Consider the following 23,763-nt stretch of genomic DNA (forward strand, 5'->3'; position numbering starts at 1 on the left):
ATGACGGTTTGATGACATCTGGAATCTAGAAAAAGAACATCACATTCTGGGTGCCAAAAGGCGTTTCAAATGTAGCCATTGCCATCATTTACCATTTAACAATGACTCAAAGTGATCTTAGAAAGAGCATTGAGACTGCCTGTGATAACGGACATGAACTGCATAGTTCACAAGGCAGCTCCCTTCACTTTGTATCTTCAGCACCATTATCACCGCGTAATAAACCTGCATTTCGCTGTTTGATCAATGGAGGTCAAAGGTTCGGAAGTATATCATTTAGTGTGAAATTGGTACTGCAGCTTCAATACAAGGATGCAATCGTCTTCGTTCTGAAATCCTGCTTTCCTTCAGTCTTCTATTCAAGAGCTGGAATCTCAAGCCAAAAACAAGTTTGATGGAATCTGAAACGATACTAGAATATCAGTACAATGTGTATTTCTTCCTGTCTTTGTCAGATAATGTCTTGGGAGCAGGTGGTCCATGCTCTGAAAGATGAACTCCCCTGAAATAAACTTACTTTAAAATGACATTACCTAGATTTTATTCCTTTTGCAATGTCTCAGTGTGTTAAACATTAGAAACCTTACATGACAAATCAGCCAATCACTTGTAAGGGCTTATCAAAATTCAAAAACATCTCATCCTGTGTATGTAGTTCCTGAGTTAATTGTTAAACTTTACTCTTTATTATTATTTATTTCTTAGCAGACGCCCTTATCCAGGGCGACTTACAATTGTTACAAGATATCACATTATTTTTACATACAATTACCCATTTATACAGTTGGGTTTTTACTGGAGCAATTTAGGTAAAGTACCTTGCTCAAGGATACAGCAGCAGTGTCCCCTACCAGGGATTGAACCCACAACCCTCCGGTCAAGAGTCCAGAGCCCTAACCACTACTCCACACTGCTGCTCTTATTAATGATTTGTCATGGATTTAGTTTCAGTCTGGGAGTTGTACTAGAGAGGCACTAGATGTTATGTTCCGTGATTAGAGGCAGCTTGTGAAATGTTCTATATTCACTGACTCAAACCCAGTACTCCCCACACCCTCTGCAGGGGGCTGCCAGTCCATTCAACACAACCTTGGAAAGTGTTTCGGATTGCTGTTTGCAGACCTTGAGCTGGTATTCCTCAGTGTAGCCGATAGGCAACGTATCAATCATAACTATCCAGACCTCAAATAGGTCTTGTACTGCCTGTAATCATTTCCGTGCCACGGTCAATAGAATGCTGCATCCCCCTGGTGTCCCACAATAAAAATTGTAACTACACATTGTTGTGCATCTGTTCTTTTTTAAATCATTTTGAAACAAAATAGCAACTTAGGGGAACTAATTTAGAGTTTGTAATTTAAACAAAACCAGTGTTTGTCCTATAAACACCAAAGAGCTTATTTTGTGTTCCGTTTTCTTCATGGAGGTACAGCCTTCATTGTGATTCCCATCGGTACTGTTAATTGATTTGAGCAGTTTTCAGGATTTACAGCGGCTCTATCATTTAATTGTGAGTTTCATATAGTGTTTACAGCGGCTCTATCTTTTAACTGTGAGTTACATACAATGTTTACAGTGGCTCCATCTTTTAACTGTGAGTTACATACAATGTTTACAGTTGAAAATTTTACAATTGTGATGGAGGATCGGAAACAGCATGAATATAACTTGAAACCTGCTACTACTGTGAAGTTCTGTTGTACTGCAAGCTCAGGGAAATGCTGAGTAATTACATGCCCAACCTGTCTTGGCAGTCACACTTGCACAATTTCATTTTTGGGAGTAAAATAAAGAACGGGTGTTCCACAGAGATCCGGTATGAATGGATAAGATTTGAGGTTTCACTGCACTTGCGGGACAGATTGCTTATTAAAATCCTCAAGCACTGGGTCTGAGCGAGGTTGAAAGAGGAGGCAATTCCATGTGTTCCCATACCGGTATACAAGCCATCGAACAACACAAAACCCTAGGTGACTGGATCCGGTCCATTGTAAATGTTTTAAAAGAATTCAATGCAGTGACACAACCATCTTATAAGACATGCTCAGGATTTTAAGAATAAAACATAGAAAACCTTTGACCGTTTTGTAAGGAGACTAAACTGTACAAATCAATAAGGTTCAATTGTGGGTTTCTAAGAACACTAAATATCGTACATGTGCACAGGTTTCTAAGCAACAAGACCCTTTTCTACATTAACAAAATACTGTCTGCTTGTTAGGGTAATCACACACGTACTCTGTCCTTTTAGCATGTCTGCTTACCATGCTGTTCAGAACACCCTTAATTGAGTGGTCTGTACAGTGTGTGTGTGTGTTTGTGTGTGTGTGTGTGTGTGTGTTTGTGTGTGTGTGTGTGTGTGTGTGTGTGTGTGTGTGTGTGTGTGTGTGTTAATGCAACACAACCTACAAACCCTGGAGTGTGTTATCCCGCTTATAAAACAGACACAATAATACATAGAAAAACAAACTTTTTAAAATATTTTTTTAAAAAACAAACAATTTTATTGTATATTCTTCCGCTTTGGAGAACAAATAGTCCATCAGGCATTTCCAACAGTAAATACAAATACAATAGAATACTATTGAATGCATTAAGCTATATTTATGCATGGCTTAAAACCCCTCAGCAGCCAATCAGCGTGCAGCAGTGTGGAGTAGTGGTTAGGGCTCTGGACTCTTGACCGGAGGGTCGTGGGTTCAATCCCAGGTGGGGGACACTGCTGCTGTACCCTTGAGCAAGGTACTTTACCTAGATTGCTCCAGTAAAAACCCAACTGTATAAATGGGTAATTGTATGTAAAAATAATGTGATGTCTTCTGACAATTGTATGTTTCCCTGGATAAGGGTGTCTGCTAAGAAATAAATTATAATAATAACATTCCGTTTTATAAATATATATATAGGCAGTTAAGAATGACGTGTTAAATATACCACGTTGTATTTGTTTGTCCTCTAGTTAATTGTATCTAACCTGTTGTGCATCTCCATTGCCTACATATGTCTCTAAAATACAGTTTTGAGTAAAACACAAGCTATAGCAAACATGTATCATTTTAAAACATTAATGGCAGGATTTTCAAAAGGTCGTAAATGATAACTGCTCGCTGGTGGAAGAGTTGTCTCCCTGTATGCTAGTAGTTTCCATAACAGCGAATTATGCTTCCATTGATTTTTCTTGATCTCGTTAACATGCATTTTGATTAACGAGTTCCCCTTATCTAGTCGTTGAGACAGAAAGTGATGTAGGTGACCTGCGACAATTAAGCTTTTTAACGAGAAATGCGTTCATTAATGACCTCATCGACTCAATTTCAAAGCATTAATGAAGGGATTTAATTAACACATTTTGTTTGCAAATCACTTGCTACTAAAGCTCACGTTACTATACCACGAGTTCGATACAATAACACTGGTTTGTGAAAATCCTGCCCACTATCTGTTGTTAGGGTATAGAAAGGTCTCAGTCTGCATGCCTTACTCTTATGAAATCTGTTACACAAGGTCATTTCACCTCAGCAATTTCTTCTGGGTCAAAGCAGCTGGTTGGTAGACAGGAAATAAGCTGTTGAGAGGATGGGGAAGTGATGAAGGAAGTGCAGCACAATCTCAACACTTGGTTTTCAAACATAGTTTTCTTTAACCTAATGTAGTACCAAATACCAAGTTATAAAATTCCTTATTTTACAGTTCTTTCAAAATTGCACCTTTATGATCCACTATATACAACAAATGGAAGTGCACAACAAGTAACATTCCTGGTGTTATCTTGTTTGCTGCAATCGCATTATTGCACACCATTATGTTATGAAGCAACAGCAAACGGTTCTATGTTAAGCACAGGGTATCATGTGCAAGCTCTCCCTGCACAGCACAGTAACTGAATGCCAGTGCAATCTCCAGGCTTAGGGATTCTTGGCATCCTTCGCCGATGCTACCCAAAGTGTCACCAGATTGCTGGTAAACGTTTCTATGCTTACTCAGCTTCCTTTTCCTGGAACGCCTCGTCACCTGCCCTCAGGAATCAAAAAGGAGATTATCCTTTTCAAACAAGTTGTCCTCAGGGTGCCTTACCTCATTATTGCGTTTTGGCTTTTTTTTGGTCAGCCAATGCTTTCTTCTTCTCTTCCATGTTGCGGTTTCTGTGTCTTGTGACAACATAATGCCATGTGATTAAACATTGATGTAGAGGGACTGGTGCATAAGACTCATATTGATGCACATGTTTTTATTAGATTACTAAACATATACAGTCACCTCCAAAATTATTGGCACCCTTGATAAAGATGAGCAAAAAAGACTGTATAAAATAAATAATACCAGTACTGAGCTATATTGTAATTTTCCAACATGTGGAATATATTTGACTTTATTAATGATTCAATGGAATCAACCAAAATTACACATTTCTCAAATTATAAATTTATTTCCAAAAAAATGAAGTGTCACAATTATTGGCACCCTTGTTTTCAGTACTTTGTGCACCCTCCCCTTGCAAGGATAACGGCACTGAGTCTTTTTCTATAATGTTTAATGAGATGGGAGAACACATTGGGAGGGATCTTAGACCATTCCTCCAAATAGAATCTTTCCAGATCCTTGATATCCTTCGGTCTACGCTTATGGACTGCCCTCTTCAATTGAAATCACAGGTTTTCAATGGGGTTCAAGTCCAGAGACTGAGATGGCCATTGCAAAATGTTGATTTTGTGGTCAATTAACTATTTCTTTGTGGATTTTGATGTGTGCTTGGGGTCATTGTCTTGCTGGAAGATCCACTTGTGGCCAAGTTTTCAGCCTCCTGGCAGAGGCAACCAGGTTTTTGGCTAAAATGTCCTGGTACTGGGAAGAGTTCATGACGCTGTTGACCATAACAGGGGCCCCAGGACCTGTGGAAGCAAAACAGCCCCATAACATCAAAGATCCACCACCATATTTTACAGTAGGTATGAGGTTCTTTTCTGCACACGCATCCTTCTTTTGACACCAAACTCACCACTGGTGTGCGTGGCCAAATAGATCTGTTTTCATCTCATCTGACCATAGCACCTGGTTCCAATCGATGTGCCAATGCCGTTTAGCAAACTCCAGGCGCATACGTTTGTTGGTTGCTCTCAATAAAGGCTTTTTTTCTGGCAACCCTTCCAAATAGCCTATTGGCATGGAGGTGGTGTCTAATTGTAGATTTGAAGACTTGGTGACCCCAAGATGCAACCAAGTTCTGTAATTCTCCAACTGTGGCCCTTGGATTTCCCTTTGCCTCCCGAACCATCTGCCTCACTGTGCGTGGGGGCAAGATACACTTGCGTCCTCTACCAGGCAAGTTTACCACTGTTCCAGTCTTAATTATTGCCCTAATAGTGGTAAGTGGTATATTTAGTTTTTTAGCTATTGTTTTGTACCCATTGCCTGATTTATGAAGGTCAAGAACCATTTGTCTCTTTTCATTTGTGAGTTCTTTGCCTTTCCTCAAGGTGATGGATGACGAATGGATTTCATATGCGTGTTACCTCATTTTTATACCCCAGTGAAACAGGAAGCCATGGAAGGCCACAATACAGTTCCAATAATTCTGACACCTATCTTTTTGAGAAAAAAATGTATTACTTGTCAATAAAAAACTTTTTCTCTGAGCAATTGTATTAGAATAAAAGAATATGGTTTTCCCATATATTTGAGCATAAAATATAGCTCATTACCTGTGTTGTTTATTTTATACAGCCTTTTTTGCTCATCTTTATCAAGGGTGCCAATAATTTTGGAGGTGACTGTATATAGATTTTACAGTACTTCCAATATAAAAAAAAAAAAAAGAAAAACCATGCAAACATTTATGCATCAATCAGCTGACTTGAACACACACATACTGATTTCCACTCTTTCCTAATTCTGGGTCTGTACCAGGCAATATAAGTAAGTAGTCGACAGCATCAGTCATAATTCTTCAATGCCAAACCAAGACGTTTAAAAGTCATTGAATTTCTCCATTATAGAACACAATACTGAACATTACCACTGAAGGAAAGAAGTCTTAGAAAAGGTACATGCAGAGGCTCTATTTCCTCATGTGAATAATGCAAGCAAGTACAGCTTCTGTGGTGTGATGCAGGTAATCTGTGTTTTACGCATTGAAAAAATATGAGTTACGTATGATATTTAAATTGTATGCGCATTGCAGTTTTGTTGCACAGGTTGAGTTTGCATGTTATCAAGCTTCTTGTGCTTCGTGGGTTCCCGGCGTCTCAATGGTCAGTTGTGAATATACTGCATGCGATAGCTATAGAATGGATCATGGTGATGTCGAGACAGCTGATTGTAGCCTGCCTGGGAATTACCAGAAACACGTGACCAGTAAGTCCAGGGTTTTCAATAAAAACAATTAAAAAAAAAAGTAGGGTTGAAATCACTCAGTGATGGGATTCTTCATCCTTAGGATTTCTCAGCACCATCTTAACACCTAACCTAACAATGTACCTCTCTGTCAACTGAATTTTAGAAGGTAAAACTATATAATAAATGCAATAGTCTGTGTGTGGAGAGTCGGGATGCTTTTTATTGCTATAGCAAGGCGATCAATAAGGAATACAATATAGTTTAATAATATTTAGATCTCAGTGTTTTTGTTAATATAATCATTCGTTAAGGGAGTTCTGAATGGGTGTAAGGTTTATATACGTTCTGAATGGGTGTAAGGTTTTATATACGTTCTGAATGGGTGTAAGGTTTTATATACGTTCTGAATGGGTGTAAGGTTTTATATACGTTCTGAATGGGTGTAAGGTTTTATATACGTTCTGAATGGGTGTAAGGTTTATATACGTTCTGAATGGGTGTAAGGTTTTATATACGTTCTGAATGGGTGTAAGGTTTTATATACATTCTGAATGGGTGTAAGGTTTTATATACATTCTGAATGGGTGTAAGGTTTTATATACATTCTGAATGGGTGTAAGGTTTTATATACGTTCTGAATGGGTGTAAGGTTTTATATACGTTCTGAATGGGTGTAAGGTTTTATATACGTTCTGAATGGGTGTAAGGTTTTATATACGTTCTGAATGGGTGTTAGGTTTATATACGTTCTGAATGGGTGTAAGGTTTTATATACATTCTGAATGGGTGTAAGGTTTTATATACGTTCTGAATGGGTGTAAGGTTTTATATGGGTGTAAGGTTTTATATACGTTCTGAATGGGTGTAAGGTTTTATATACGTTCTGAATGGGTGTAAGGTTTTATATACGTTCTGAATGGGTGTAAGGTTTTATATACATTCTGAATGGGTGTAAGGTTTTATATACATTCTGAATGGGTGTAAGGTTTTATATACATTCTGAATGGGTGTAAGGTTTTATATACATTCTGAATGGGTGTAAGGTTTTATATACATTCTGAATGGGTGTAAGGTTTTATATACGTTCTGAATGGGAGTAAGGTTTTATATACATTCTGAATGGGTGTAAGGTTTTATATACATTCTGAATGGGTGTAAGGTTTTATATACATTCTGAATGGGTGTAAGGTTTTATATACGTTCTGAATGGGTGTAAGGTTTTATATACGTTCTGAATGGGTGTAAGGTTTTATATACGTTCTGAATGGGTGTAAGGTTTTATATACGTTCTGAATATATGTACCCTTTTAAAAGGTAAATAACTGAGAGATTATTAAAACTCTGTTTGTGCTTAATATTTGGGGTTTCAGAAGACTATATTAGCAACACACCCTCATTTCTGTTTGCCTAGTTTATCTTATCTGGCCTTGGTGTAAATGGCTAGTATTCATTCCTGGAGGGGGGATGAATGGCTGGTTAAATTATGTGACTCTGAGCTTGTAAAGTAGATAGTGAGGAGACAGGAGAGAGGAGACATGGGGGAGCTTAGGGAAGCAATTTATATGTGTTTCTTTTTGAAAGAGCCGAGATAGCAGAAAAGGGGGCTTTTATGGTTTTGACTGTTACATAATATTCTGCACACAGGCTTGTAACGTGGTTGTAAAGCTGGCATATATATATATATATATATATATATATATATATATATATATATATATATATATATATATATATATTCTGTATGTTGCTGTGCTCAGACATTTCATCTTGCTGACTCTGATACGAGATGAGGGCTCAGAAACTAAACATCTACACTGACCAGCCAGCTCACACATACCATCTCTGATACGAGATGAGGGCTCAGAAACTAAACATCTACACTGATCAGCCAGCTCACACACACCATCTCTGATACGAGATGAGGGCTCAGAAACTTAACATCTACACTGACCAGCCAGCTCACACACACCATCTCTGATACGAGATGAGGGCTCAGAAACTAAACATCTACACTGACCAGCCAGCTCACACATACCATCTCTGATGCGAGATGAGGGCTCAGAAACTAAACATCTACACTGACCAGCCAGCTCACACACACCATCTCTGATACGAGATGAGGGCTCAGAAACTAAACATCTACACTAACCAGCCAGCTCACACACACCATCTCTGATGCCAGACGAGTGCTCAAAGACATCTGCTGAGGGCAGTTGCAGCTCAAATTAACACCAAATGAGACCTGGGAGACGCTCTTCATTTCGTGTGCAAAACGATTGGTTTCTCTGCTGTTTCCACAATAAAGACTTTGTTAGTTTTGACAATCTTTGTCCAGACTATTTTATTGTAAAGAAGACAGACCTTACATGGGCTTGATTCGCTGTGCTCAGAACTCAGCTTATTCAAGACATTTAACATAACAAAGATTCAGAGCTAACTGATTTTTAAAGCACAGCAGTAGAAAACGCATGCAGCTGTACTCACAATAAAACATCCATTCTGTGGAGTGTTATGGTTTTATAGATAAGAGACAGCAGTTTCAGAAGCAATGCAAGACTGATAACAAAGCATGCTAAATGCTGTTTGATAACTGAGTCTGATGTTTCTAAAACTCTGCCTAAACTAGGAATTATAAATATTGCTTCTTGGAGATGGTCTGATACAGAGTTACAGACCCATAAACCTGTAGTTCCATGCTTACCATTAATGCACTTACCCCATTCATACAACTCAGATATTGCACAATCTATACCGATTGTCAATGACGTGAATGGCAATCACATGGTTTCAACATGTGATGATCAGGCTTTATTTAGCATGCGTGGATAGGGTCCTCCTGTTTTATACTGACATCCTGACATCAAGGCTGTTGATTTAAAAGTACAATGTACTGAGTTTAAGAAGTTACACTGTACTGCTGTGTTGCTTTCCAGTACATATTTACCCTGGTCTTATTAAACAACACTGGTATTGGCTTTGCACTGCTACTGTTGTACGTGATTCTAAAGCTGTTTATAAAAGTGTTATGTCTTTGTGTTCTTGATCTGTTTCCCTGGTGTTGTTGTTGTTGTTATTTACAGCTTAGGAAATCTTTCTTGTCAAGTTCTAGAAATGTGTGCTTGTTTTAGTTGAGTCTGTTGTACAGGACAGTATTGCATTGTGTAGTGCTCCATATTGAACGTGTATCAAGCTTGCAGTTGAAAGGGAGGTTTTTTTTACTGTAGGTGGTGCATTGTGATGCACATCCCTGAATCCCACAACAGATCATTTCCATAAACAAACCCTGCATACTTTATCAGGAGCCTCTGCAGGAGTCCATTGTTGTTAACGGCTACAGAGTTAAATATACCTAAACTCTGTAACTTGTAACAGTAAATAATTGAATAATATTCAAATACAGCCAGTATCATAGTACTATAATGTTACATGGTGTTTCCATGTTTAATTAATGAGTGACACAATCACATCACTCCAAGTACGTTCGTGGACTGTATATTCTATTTATAGAAAAGGTACAATGTAAGGGAAGCAATGTTTAACCCCTTTATCAAAGCTCTTCTTAGCAAGCTGGTGTAATCTGGAACAATGCTATACTCCCACAATGAATGCAAGAATGTCATAGCAATTATTTTGTACACAGGATTTTATGAGGCAAACCCATCTCCGCAAGCTGCTCTTATTGTTAGTATTTTGGTTAGCAAGTTGCTAGATCTTGTGAATGTGTATTGGTCAGGGTCTGGATTGGTAAGTGCAGGTATGAAAACAGTCAACAGCTTCTAGCAGATTAGATTGTGTCCGAATAGTTGCTATGAACCCCCGGACTCTAAGGCTGAATTGATAATGTCGAGTGCTCTCTTCTGTTGCAGGTTAACAATCCACGCAGAGTGTCCCATGCACCTCGAGGACTTCCCAATGGATACACATGCTTGTCCATTAAAGTTTGGAAGTTGTAAGTTTCTGGGTTTTTTTGCCCACTCTATATTCTTTTAGCTTTAAATGCAATAGTTTTTGTTGTTTTTCCATTTCCCTTTTTCATGATGTTCGCAATGATTTAGATTGCTGCAATATCTCTACATGTGTCTTGCTTGGAGAATCAAAACTGGCAGGCATTGTACATCCTCGTTATTCAAATCACTTGATGTACAAATACATATGGATTGATATCAAACTGTTTGGAATAAGGACTCTGTCAGCCTCTAGTCTGATATTGTAACAGAAGAGACTGTGTTGTGTGGGGCACATGGAAATCTCCGTAGAGATCTGCACATATCAGTTTTTACATATCATTTGGTGCATTACAAGGAACATCACATATTTGAACAGACATTTCCCTTTTCCTTACTAAATCAGTACACAACACCACTTAACCCATATTTAAAATGTAGAATTTTCTCTATGCAAAATAGTGCATGGCAGTTTTTTTTAATTAGTTTACATCTCATGGATATAAGGCTTCAGAAACCAGACAAGGCAAAGCAGAATTGGTGATGCAGTGCGACATGCACTTGAGGAAAACGCTGTGACTTGGAACTGTGTTCAGGCAGCAGTATCCACTGTTTCTACATTCCCTTTGGTACACTCATTTTTCATTAAATTAACAGCTGACTCCCCCACAGTCAACTTTCACTCAGTGCTGAAAAAAAGTAGCAAGATTGTAGCCCTTGGTAATTTAAATATGGGAATTGCTGAATCACATGATGCCACCAAAAGCAATACTTAGTTGCTGATATTAACTATTGAAAGAGAGCAGTCTTTTACTGCCGTAGGGTGCTGGAGAATGAATAGGAATGGATGCAATGCTGGTAACCCTATTCCAAAGAGAAGGCAGTTTCAAGGAAGACACTTCTCACTGATTACTTCACAGTAGATTGAATGAGTTTCCCTGAATTCTAGGGAGGGCTTACCCATTACACAAGACTGTGCTGATTCAGGTTTGACAAGGAGCCGTGACCTTAAATATTTGCATATACTTAATAATTAAGTAGTGTAGAACCCTACTACTCTGAGCACAATAAAAGGGGAACAGTAATAATGTTGTATTCAAAAGCTGTCCAAATGGATTTTAAATTAGCATTGGATAACAGTACACTGTACTTGGCTAATAACACTATGTAACACAATTTTTGTTCCTGGGTAGTAAGTGTTATTTCCTAATTGCTTATGCCTCAAAAGTATAGAAAATGGCTATTATTCCCCACAAACTTTGCTTTTGTGACCAGGACAGTGATATTTTGAAATTTACCTATTTCCAATGAGAAAACGGGCAAATTTGTGTCTTTTCGTTCACATAAAGTCAGAAAAAAACAACATATGAATCCAAATTAACATGTATTTATACTAAAGTAATACAAAAATGACTACAAAAGATTTAGAAGTGAGTAGTTTTTTGAGATTTACGATTATACTGTAAATCACTTTCACGAATCAGCCCCCAAATGTAGTCTCCCATCATGTTCTCGTTCTACTGTCCTTGGTAGCGGCGTTCAAAGTCCAGTATATCCTGGTGGAAGCGCTTGCCTTGCTCCTCCGAGTACGCTCCCATGTTCTCCTTGAATTTATCAAGATGAGCATCAAGGATAAGGACTTTGAGGGACATCCTACAGCCCATTGTGCCGTAGTTCTTCACCAAAGTCTCAACCTGCTCCACATAGTTTTCGGCCTTGTGATTGCCCAGGAAGCCCCGAACCACTGCGACAAAGCTGTTCCAAGCCGTTTTCTCCTTACTAGTGAGCTTCTTGGGGAATTCATTGCACTTCAGGATCTTCTTTATCTGTGGTCCGACGAAGACACCGGCTTTGACCTTTGCCTCAGACAGCTTAGGGAAGAAGTCTTGAAGGTACTTGAAGGCTGCCGACTCCTTATCTAGAGCTCTGAAAAATTGTTTCATAAGGCCCAATTTGATGTGCAGTGGTGGCATCAGCACCTTCCGGGGGTCCACCAGTGGCTCCCACTTGACGTTGTTCCTCCCCACAGAGAACTCTGTCCGCTGTGGCCGGTCCCACCTGTGGTAGTGCGCCTTGGTGTCCCTGCTGTCCCAAAGGCAAAGATAGCAGGGAAACTTGGTAAAACCGCCTTGGAGACCCATCAGGAATGCCACCATTTTGAAGTCTCCTATGACCTCCCAGCCGTACTCATCATACTTCAAGGCGTCCAGCAAGGTCTTGATGCTGTTGTAATCCTCTTTGAGGTGCACCGAGTGAGCCAGGGGAAGAGACGGGTACTTGTTACCATTATGGGGCAGCACAGCTTTGAGGCTCCTGGATGAGCTGTCAATGAAGAGGCGCCACTCATTCTGGTTACAGGCGATTCCGATTGCCTCGAACAGACTGGTCACATTGATGCCATCTCAGAAAAATGCAGATATGTATCCACTTAGGCAGATGGAACTAAACTGAACTGGTGGGCTTAAGGTCTCTGTATTTATACTACTATTTATATTACTGGAAAGTTCTAGAAGTTACTCCAAGTTTACTCAGCACTGAATCTATCTGGAATGTTCTGGAAAATAGGTACATTTCAAAATATCACTGTCCTGGTCACAAAAGCAAAGTTTGTGGGGAATAATAGCCGTTTTCTATACTTTTGAGGCATAAGCAATTAGGAAATAACACTTACTACCCAGGAACCAAAAAAAATAAAAATTTGTTACACGGTGTAATCCATGAGTAATTGCTGTATTTGTGTCTGGTAACTGAATTGTTTCTGTTCGATTTTGTCACTGAGTTTCCCTGAAGTCTTTTCAGATTAGAGATGAGGTATATCTCACTGTTCACAGCTCTCTAAGCCAGTCCAGTTGCTATTGTATCTCTGGAGGTTCGTTTGATTGGCACAGTCTCATATCTTGCCACACTTCAAGTATGAAAGTTAAATGAAGCGTAACATGTCAGCAATCTACCTAAACCTCAGAGAAAATGCAGTTCGCTCGCCAGAGCAGGGCAAAAGGGCGAGAGACTTTCTCAGATATATTCATTAGGAGCATGATACGCTAGAAATTCTGACCTAGTTCAAAGAACATTATTCCTTCAAGGGAGTGACATGCTGTAGATGTGCTGAAGATCAATATGCTACACTCCTGACCTGTTGGGTGTCAGTTATAGTGTGAGCGAGCCAGCAAATGCACACAGAACTGTAAATATTCTAGAGACAACTGATAATGAAATATGCTTTCATTGAAGAAATACCATAGCCAGTTTGTTCCAAAGCCTTTAAAAACAATAAGGTTTATTACAGTACATAGCTTGGGTGGTGGAGTCTGTCAAATACAATCTCACCTCGTTCCAATGCCAAAGTGAGGCTGCCACTATTTCCAGCTGCAGCCAGAGTTCGGACGAAGAGAGTCTATACTGTTCGATTGCATTTCTGTATTATTGGCATGTCATCCACCTACCTGCAGCCAGACTTCAGATGATGAGAGTCTATACTGTTCGATTGTGTTTCTGTATTATTGGCATGTCATCCACCTACCTGCAGCCAGACTTCAGATGAGGAGAGTCTATACTGTTCGATTGTGTTTCTGTATTATTGGCATGTCATCCACCTACCTGCAGCCAGACTTCAGATGATGAGAGTCTATACTGTTCGATTGTGTTTCTGTATTATTGGCATGTCATCCACCTACCTGCAGCCAGACTTCAGATGATGAGAGTCTATACTGTTCGATTGTGTTTCTGTATTATTGGCATGTCATCCACCTACCTGCAGCCAGACTTCAGATGATGAGAGTCTATACTGTTCGATTGTGTTTCTGTATTATTGGCATGTCATCCACCTACCTGCAGCCAGACTTCAGATGAGGAGAGTCTATACTGTTCGATTGTGTTTCTGTATTATTGGCATGTCATCCACCTACCTGCAGCCAGACTTCAGATGAGGAGAGTCTATACTGTTCGATTGTGTTTCTGTATTATTGGCATGTCATCCACATCATAGTAAAATTAATTGGCATCCCCCTGTTTCTGAAGTTTACTAAACTATCCTACTATATCTGAGTGTTCTCCTACTTCATCATGCCAACATCAGAAAGGTGTAAGTTACTGTAGGTCCTGGGCAGGGAATGTGTAGACCATTCTTCTGCTTTCTTTCAGATGCGTACACAAACTCTGAAGTGGTTTATATTTGGACCCTCGGCCACGATAAATCTGTGGTGGTGGCAGAGGATGGTTCTCGCTTAAACCAGTACGACTTGCTGGGCCATGCTGTCAGCACTGAAGTGATCAGATCCAGCACAGGTAGGTGTGGGTTTAGCATTGAAGTGATCAGATCCAGCACAGGTAGGTGTGGGTTTAGCATTAAAGTGATCAGATCAGCATGGGTAGGTGTTGTGGGTTTAGCACTAAAGTGATCAGATCAGCACGGGTAGGTGTTGTGGGTTTAACACTGAAGTGATCAGATCAGCACGGGTAGGTGTGGGTTTCACTGTCCGTGTGTCACTGTCCCCACATGGCCGGCAGCCATAGCACCTGAGACTCAAACCTCCCAGGTGTGTGTACAGTGAAGCCTGCTTAAGATCACATTGGTTAAGATCAAATCCTGTTACTATCCCTATTTAGTTTAGTCCTTGTTTCTTTTGGTATGCGATGCTCTGTCAGTAACCAATCTGTCCTTTTTCTGTAACGTGCATGCTTTCAATGTGAACTGTGTTCCTTCACAAGCAGAAGCACCCTGAGAGACTGCCTTGCAGGACACGTTAATCAAGGCAGCCCCTGCTCCGAGGATGAGCCAGGTGCACAGGCACTCTGTGAAGTCACTGATCCTTCTGCTTTTCTGTGATTTCTGAATAGTTGCACACGACACCTTGTATCGGTCTAGTGGATCAGATGACAACAAAAAATTGCCTACATTTCAGACTAGGGAGTTCTCTTATTTAATTGCATTCTCTAACTTTCTGGCTGTCGTACTTCCACTGCCTGATTGATTACGAATATGAATGTAGCGTCATCAGCATGATAATAATATATGCATTAACCCCCTCTCTCTCCCCTGCAGGAGAGTACATAGTGATGACTACGTATTTCCATTTGAAAAGGAAAATTGGCTATTTTGTGATTCAGACATACCTCCCATGCATCATGACTGTCATTCTGTCCCAGGTATCCTTCTGGCTCAACAGAGAGTCAGTGCCTGCGCGCACAGTGTTCGGTAAGTGTTATTAGACTCTAACCTTGGAATATGTTTCAAAAGCAACTCACCTTAACCTGGAAAATAGATATTCAGCTAGTTTTTATACTGCCTGACAAATTGCTTCTTTATGAAATACTGTTCCTGTTGAAATATTGCGTGGTTTTTCAAAGTCGTGCCAGACCTAACTTTTTAGGTTTTTTTTTTTTTTGGGGGGGGGGGGGGGGAGGTGCAAATTAAAAAACAGCAGTGAAAAAGAATATAAGAGGGATCTGATACCATTTTGTTTTTTTTTTCATGTTACCTTTTTAAACAAAATCTTTATGAACTTAGAGCAATTAATAAGCACTACTACTATAATAACAAAAGGGGAATGCGGCAGATAATTAATTAAATGGTATGCTCAAGTTTATGAATACGGTAGTGTGTTATTTGTAAGCTGCTGAAACTTATTGCAGGTAAATGCATTTACTGTTGCACTAATGCTTTCTGAATACAGCTCCGCATGTGTGTGTTACAGCTTTAATTCCGCATTGCTGTTCAAATTTCATAGCCCCTTTTACAAGAGCCCAAGACTGTAGCAAGTGCACCATTAAAAGACAAACTCAAGTTTCTGTAGTAGAGAAGGAAGCATATTCTCATACCATATGTGCACAGTGCAGACTTCCTTGGAGAGACAGTAGTTAGCATTTTGGGAAAGGGCAGAGACAGTCTCCTCTTTGCTGTGCCGTCTGGATATCTGTGAATTGCGGAGCTGCTTCATTGAGAGCTCCACTGGACAAGTGTCAAACGAGCAGACAGAAGGACCGCATGTTCGCTCATTAATATAAAATTAAACACTGCAGAGGAGCACATGTCAGTTGGCCCCTTCATGAAACTCTTGCGGAGAAGGAGCAGATTTTAGGAAGAGCTTGAGATGCCAGTAATTTACAATGCTGAGAGACAATATCTGTGCACAGCTTGAGGGATAGGACAGGATTGTGGTGCAGTCGACTCTATAAACTTGAGGAGCATCAATATTATACAGGGTTTATCCTGTTAATATGAAATGCACTGTTTATTTATTACAGCTGAACTCATTTAAACCAGTGTCTCTTTATAAACTAATGCAAAAGGTATAATTAAATAAAACCTGATCTCATTTACTAAACATGACCTTGGTAGTAATGACAAACATTTCAATGATATTCCCAAATTAGGGATATGATGTTTGCTAAACAGTTTTAGCTGACCAGGTTGTTACTGTATATTTTAATAACTAAAAACAAACCAATCTGTTAACGCATTTGTTATCAGTTAATACATTAAAAATACGCCCCTTAAAACATATTATGAAACATGTCTCAACTAAACTGTAACCTCTTGCAAATACAAAGAAATTAAGGTGTATTTCTGTATGAGTATAAAAATCTTATAATAAAACACCTCTGATACAAAAAATGAAATCAGTGGATAGCCAATAAACACGGAAACACTGGAAAACTGTGGAAATGGTTAATCAATTCACGTTGACTTTACCCTTTTCACATAAAAAAAATAAAACCTACTACAAAAATAATAATAAATACATTTCCCTGTGCTGCAGGGCAATGTCCCGCCTTCCTGACTTGTATCTATCATTGATTCATTCTCAATACTTTAAACCCGCCCCAACTACTGAGTGACAGCACATTGCTACATTTCTATTGGAGACTTCACTTGCGAGATTTGAAACGAGATCACAATCAGGGTGGACGCTTGTTAGCGGGATTTAAAGCTGTATTACAGTTAAGATACAGAGGATTTAAAACAGAATTGTGGCAAAATGTACAAAAATGCCTACACACAAAAACCCCAGAAGAATGTGCCCGTGACCATAGGGATTTCGTTGTGGAAGACAGCAATGGAAAGAAGGGACAACTTAAGTTTGCAAGTACTGTCGAGTTACTATACATATTTTGACACACACACACACAAAAAAACGCTCAAGCATTTTGGAAAGTAACCGAAAACACTAATTTCATACAGTATATCAAAAATGAAAGCCCCGAAAAAAAATGATTTACAAAAAACTCGAAAATAGCTAAAAATAAGCACCGAAAAATACAATTTATAAAGCCCGAAAAACAGAAGCCCTACTTACAATATACAGGCACTTGCTGAGTTGCGTTGTGTATTAATGTATTAGAAAGTATGTTGACAGTGATCCCTAAATCAGTATGTTATCCCTGTCCTGAAACAGAGTCGGAATCAGAGGCAATGAGTATTCACAGACCCTTTTTGAGTGGAGTGTCTCATGTCACAGTGTTCGCTGCTATTGATAAAGTTAAAAAAAAAATGTATTACTAGTATTTTGACATCCTTTTTAAAGAATGTTGTGTTTGTAAATTATAGTACTAAGCAGTAGAAACTCCAGTAGTTTACAGCCTCATTACAAGATAATAAGCGTGCTCATTCCTCCTGTAATTAACACAATACGTCTTTCCCAACGTTGCCACTGAACAGCTGGACAAAGCATGTAGCAAAAAAATCACATAGAATGAGAGATTGCAAATTTTGATAGATGAATACAGACAATTTTAAAACAAAAAACAAAAATGCTGCAGCAATGAAAAACCTGGTTCTCAAACTGGGGGTTGAGGAAATCTTACAGTGGGTCCACATCACAAGCAGACCTACTATACATAATGACTACAGAGCGGTGAAGCAGCTCTTTTATATAAATTATACAGAATGCATTTTGCTTTAATAGTCATGTTCAAGTGTATACAGTAACTTCTGACTGTATAACATTTATTTGTGAATAGCTTTTTTTTAAAAGGGGAGGGGGTGTGCCTGACCAAAAAAAATAATAATTGAGAATCAATATAGGATCTTTTTATGGATCTTGTGTTTCTGACATTGTTTTGTGCAGTTTTAGAATGAACAAGTGTTGAGTGCTCAGAGGCACATGTACAGTGGGGTTCTAGAGGCACAGGTACAGTGGGGTTCTAGAGACGCAGGTACAGTGGGTTCTAGAGGTGCATGTAGAGTGGGGTTCTAGAGGATCAGATACAGTGGGTTCTAGAGGTGCAGGTAGAGTGGGGTTCTAGATGTGCAGGTACAGTGGGGTTCTAGAGGCTTGGGTACAGTGGGGTTCTAGAGGATCAGGTACAGTGGGGTTGCAGAGACGCAGGTACAGTGGGGTTCTAGATGTGCAGGTACAGTGGGGTTCTAGAGGCTCGGGTACAGTGGGGTTGCAGAGATGCAGGTACAGTGGGGTTCTAGATGTGCAGGTACAGTGGGGTTCTAGATGTGCAGGTACAGTGTGTTCTAGAGGTGCAGGTAGAGTGGGGTTCTAGAGTTGCAAGTACAGTGGGGTTCTAGAGGCTCGGGTACAGTGGGGTTCTAGAGGATCAGGTACAGTGGGGTTGCAGAGACACAGGTACAGTGGGGTTCTAGATGTGCAGGCACAGTGGGGTTCTAGATGTGCAGGCACAGTGGGGTTCTAGATGTGCAGGTACAGTGTGTTCTAGAGGTGCAGGTACAGTGGGGTTCTAGAGACGCAAGTACAGTGGGGTTCTAGAGGCTCGGGTACAGTGGGGTTCTAGAGGATCAGCTATAGTGGGGTTGCACAGACACAGGTACAGTGGGGTTCTAGATATACAGGTACAGTGGGTTCTAGAGGTGCATGTACAGTGGGGTTCTAGATGCACAGGTACAATGGGGTTCTAGTACCTCAACTTTAGTACCCAAGATGTGCTGTATTTGAACTGTATTATCTAAACTTTTCAACTGTGAGGTCACCTGGGGCTGTAGGCATAACTGCATGGCTTCAATTGCTTGTTTAGCAGGAACACTGCATGACTGAGGCAATGTTCTCTGATATTTATATGGCTGTGCAGGATTTGTGATGTTAATGTGTGAATGTCTGTCGGCTGCAATGACCTTGTTTAAATTAATGAAATTATTTTTTTTAATTTTTATTCATTTTATTGTGAAGCGTTTTGAGATGGCGTTGCCATGAAAGACGATATATAAAAATAATTTGATTGATTGAATTTACAACCAGTGTAGCTCTGTGAAACCGGGGTAAATAAATCAGAGAAAATAATAATTTGGTTTAAATAAAACGAACACCTAACTTCCTATGGGTTTATAGTGTCTTCAGAAATAAAACGGCGCCCTTATCCTGTCCAGCTGGGTGTACTTTGTGCTTTATGTCATCATTCAGCACACAGCCGTGTTTCTTTCCTGTGCTGCAGCCCCTTGCGATGTGTCTGCCACCTCAGACAGATCGCTTCCTTTGAGAGCGAACACCTCAGGAAGTCATTACGGCAGCTCTGTATTTATTGCACCACATACTGTGTAGTATATCAGCTCAAGGTAAAATCAGAATATAGCTTCTCCTTAATTCAGGTCTGCACCAGTGTTATAGTAATATTAGAATGTGTTAAATTATTTAGACAAAAAGGTAAATAATGCATGTTAAAAACAGGCACAGTAATATTGCTGTATTTTTGTGTTTGCAAAGTTGGGAGTTAAAAAAAATAATCATTGCAATACAGTAGTTAGTACCAAAGTCGTTGCTTGAAAACGAAGGAACATAGCTAAGAGGCGGATAGGTCTGTCTCGACTCAAACTGACAGCTATAGTCATTACTCAATTTGCTTCAAGGAACCCTATTGCATTGAATTGAAATGAGTTATTTCAAAGACTAAATTACATATGCTCAAATGTATTGGACAGGCCAAAGCTACACATTAAAACAGCACAAAGCAAGAAACAATCGCTCCTGGTTCACTCAATCAGCAGCATGTTTACTCAAACAAACAAGCTCCAATTGAGCACTGCACGGCCTTGTGAAGAGGTCTCATCGTTTTTAGTTGTTGTTTTTCCTAGTTTAGGACATTAACAAGAGCAGCTCCAGATGAAAGCAGAACAGAAACCCTGGTAAGTGTTGTGTTATTAACTGAGGTATTCTGTCATACGTTCTGTGCAAACTGAGTGCCATTTAATAGTACTCCCTGATCACTGCCTTCATTGTGATTTATGATAACAGCATGCTGTTTTTAGGGCCTGTACGTCCTTCCGCACAGTTTAAGCAACCAGAGCTCTCCCAAACTGTACAAGGTCACATCTCTTAAACAACAAGAGACACCATGCATGTCATTCTTTAACTTATAAAAGAGGCCAACACCAGAATTCAGGAATGAGCCAATACTCATGAAAGAAACCAACACCAGCACAGCATTCTTACCCTTATTTAGGCAGAATAGCATGCAGGTAGGGATTGTTATGGGCATATGTAAAGAAGTGCATCTTTAAAATGAGAATTTAGGAGTTTATAGATTAGTTGGTGCTGTTCTTTTTTTCTTTGTGCTTCATGGCGTGTAATTATTGTGCAGAAACCCACACCGTGTCGTGTCTTATTGCTTAAATAAATAAACTCCCCTGTCGCTTTTGTCATTGTTGTTGATGCCCATTAGTGAGCTACTTTTGTAGCATCCGTTCTCATTTGGATTATTAATTATTATCTGTATATTTTAAAGCACACAAGTGAATGGGCTGGGGTAGCTGGAGTGTGTATCACTGGCAGGCCTGAGCATCCAAGCTAATCAGAGATTTGGAGCGTGACATTAGGATGTCACAGACAGGAAAGAATGTGCCAGAAGGGGCTTGCCATCCTTATCCACATTCTAGAATTAGCGCCTGCAGCCCGGCAGATTGCAAGAACCCTTGATACTGTAGAGACTTTAGTAAGCAGAGGAAAGAGAATGTAGGTAAGGTAGACACAAAACAAACATTACACTTCAAGGATCCATTATGACCAATCAATACTGCATCTATAAATGTGTCACAGTAATGCAGTGCTGTAAATAAGACGTTTGTAAGAAATCTTGGTAACACTTGTGTGTCTCTAATTACCGTGTATTTACATAGTAGTTAATACATAGTAAATATATGTGTACTTAAACTAATTACAATGTTATTATTTATAGTTACAATGTAGTTAATGTGTACATTTCTTTGCATGATATATGTAACTAAACAATTGTATCATAATTGTATCAACAATTGTATTAGGGTTATATTGTGCAAAAAGATTTACACATGAAATACGTTGTAACTATGCATGATAACATTGTAAGTATGTGTAAATACACATGTATTTACTAAGTAACTACTACACAAATAGTAATGTAAAATGTTACAGAAATCTTATAATTACTTTATAACATTATTGTTTTGTTTGTTTGTTCCAAAGAAGGGGTCTGATGCATTGCTAAACAGTTTTAACAAGTCTTTTTGTTGTTAGTTTATAAATAGGTTACTATAAAATGGATTAACTAACCACTTTTAACAGTTGATTAAAATGAAAATCTAATTAAAGTAAAGCTTGACCCATTAAAAAAGTTATGGTAATAAAATGCTATTCCCAGTAATTAAATTGTCACAAATCCTTAATAACACGTTTATAAAATGTGTTATCAAAACAGACTGGCTTTATTTTTCATGCATATAAATGCCAGAGTGTCATTAAACTGGTAACATACCTCCCTTCAACATGGTCCTGAAAACCCAGAGAACGATGCAGATGTAATTACCTTTTACAGGGGACACAGAACAAGGTGATGTGGGTGAATCAGGAAATATATCAACTGTTATTTTAAATATGAGAAAAGAAAACCATACCAGCCTCAGATCATTCTCCTGTGAACGGGGAGAGATCCTTGAAGATGAATCAGGGTTTCCATGTGCAGCCGTCCCCAGCTCTTGTAGGTAATATTAGTTTCATTTGTTTCTGCAGCCACTCATGTATTGGTGGGAATACCTAACTGCCATGCATGATTTATGAATCTCCATGTCATGGGGTGGAAGAGAATGAACAGTATGCCCCTCGGCACTGACAGACTTTATTTGTATGCTAAGCAGCTCACTGACTCACAGTTTAGGCTTCTCTCCATACACAGTGTGTTTAGAGTTCAGGAATACAGTACCCTACCCTTCCTGCTGAACCCCTGGGAATCAGTTTATTATACCCAATACAGGGACTCAATTAACCATCAAATAAGAGTCAATTTATTATACTCAATACAGGGACTCAATTAACATTCAAATAATCCATTAGGATCAAATAAACAGAGTTTTCCATACTTTGAGATTACTGTATTTTGTCAGAAGAAAATCTGGCAAAATAACTGTCTGGATCAAAACCACTAATAATAATAATAATAATAATAATAATAATAATAATAATAATAATAATAAGAGGGAAAGTTTGGAGCTCTGCCATATTGATTGACACACCTGTCTAGCTAATCCTTCATCATAGAGAAGGAAGAGAGGCTCTCACTTTAAATATAGTATGTGATCAATGTACTGCATTCTCTCAGTTTCTCCTGCATTGCATATGTTGTTCAACATATTTTTGCTTATGTATATTATGGTTATAGCTTCTAAAGTAGTTGCACGGCAAGACTGAGCACCATAGAACACAAAAATGATAAAAACTAGTGAGACATTTTCAAATCATTATTGCACAGTGGAATCCTGCAATTACTATCGTGTCTGGCAGACTGAGAGCTGGTTACATGGGGGCACCTCTGGATAGCACTGAGATTGTAATTAAACAGTTTCATCATACCCCCATATTCTGAGCAGCACTTTCAAATGTCAAGGAAAGAAAACAACGTACAAAGCTGAAAAACAAAACTCCTCCTCTCTAAACTGCATCCGGCCAAGACAGACCTGGAGTCAGCTGAATTGAGGTTTATCACTGACTTGAAGAAATTGTGACTGGCTAATCTGACTGACTAAAAAAATACGACTTAATCTTACCTGAAGATTTTCAGCTGACTTTTTTCAGCTTAGACAATGCAACAAAAATAAACAGCGCAACACATATGCATGTGTTATGAATTCAATAATTTTAATTATTTTTAATTGTGTCCAGATACTTACTAGCAAGGTGCAGATCACCCAATAGAATGTTAGCAGAAGCTGTGAAGAGGCGGTCGCCCTAGCAACCAGCAGCAGCACTGAATTAGGGGCAATCACAATGTTTACAGAGTTGAAAGTCCTTTTAAAGTCTTGCGGCAGTTCCAAAATGTTATGACTAGCTTGGCGTTTAACAAATAGGACTGATGGTGGCGCCAGGGTCACGGTGAAGAGGAGCTGTTGGTATTGTTGTTGTTGCTGTTTTCTGTCGCAAGCAAAGGCCCAGCCATCAAGTGCATCAAACCATTTTAGTTACCGTTATTTTTACAACACTGTTTGCTGGTCACAAGATGTTGGGAACATACCTCCACTAAACAGTCCACATTGTGAGCTGTGCTCCACTCAACATACTCG

At 39.2% G+C, this 23,763-nt stretch overlaps 1 protein-coding gene across 1 annotated transcript in view; it reads left to right on the forward strand.

Annotated features, from left to right (window-relative positions):
- The window catches only part of LOC117430633 (gamma-aminobutyric acid receptor subunit alpha-3), a 118,971-nt gene that overhangs the window by 79,501 nt on the left and 15,707 nt on the right, over nt 1-23,763 (forward strand). The window contains exons 6-8 of the mRNA XM_034050895.3: nt 10,200-10,282; nt 14,418-14,561; nt 15,319-15,471. Of these exons, the coding sequence (XP_033906786.1) occupies nt 10,200-10,282; nt 14,418-14,561; nt 15,319-15,471 (380 nt within the window). The remainder of the gene's footprint in view (nt 1-10,199; nt 10,283-14,417; nt 14,562-15,318; nt 15,472-23,763) is intronic.

The sequence above is a fragment of the Acipenser ruthenus genome, chromosome 26 (genome assembly GCF_902713425.1).
Source record: "Acipenser ruthenus chromosome 26, fAciRut3.2 maternal haplotype, whole genome shotgun sequence".
Lineage (NCBI taxonomy): Eukaryota > Metazoa > Chordata > Actinopteri > Acipenseriformes > Acipenseridae > Acipenser > Acipenser ruthenus.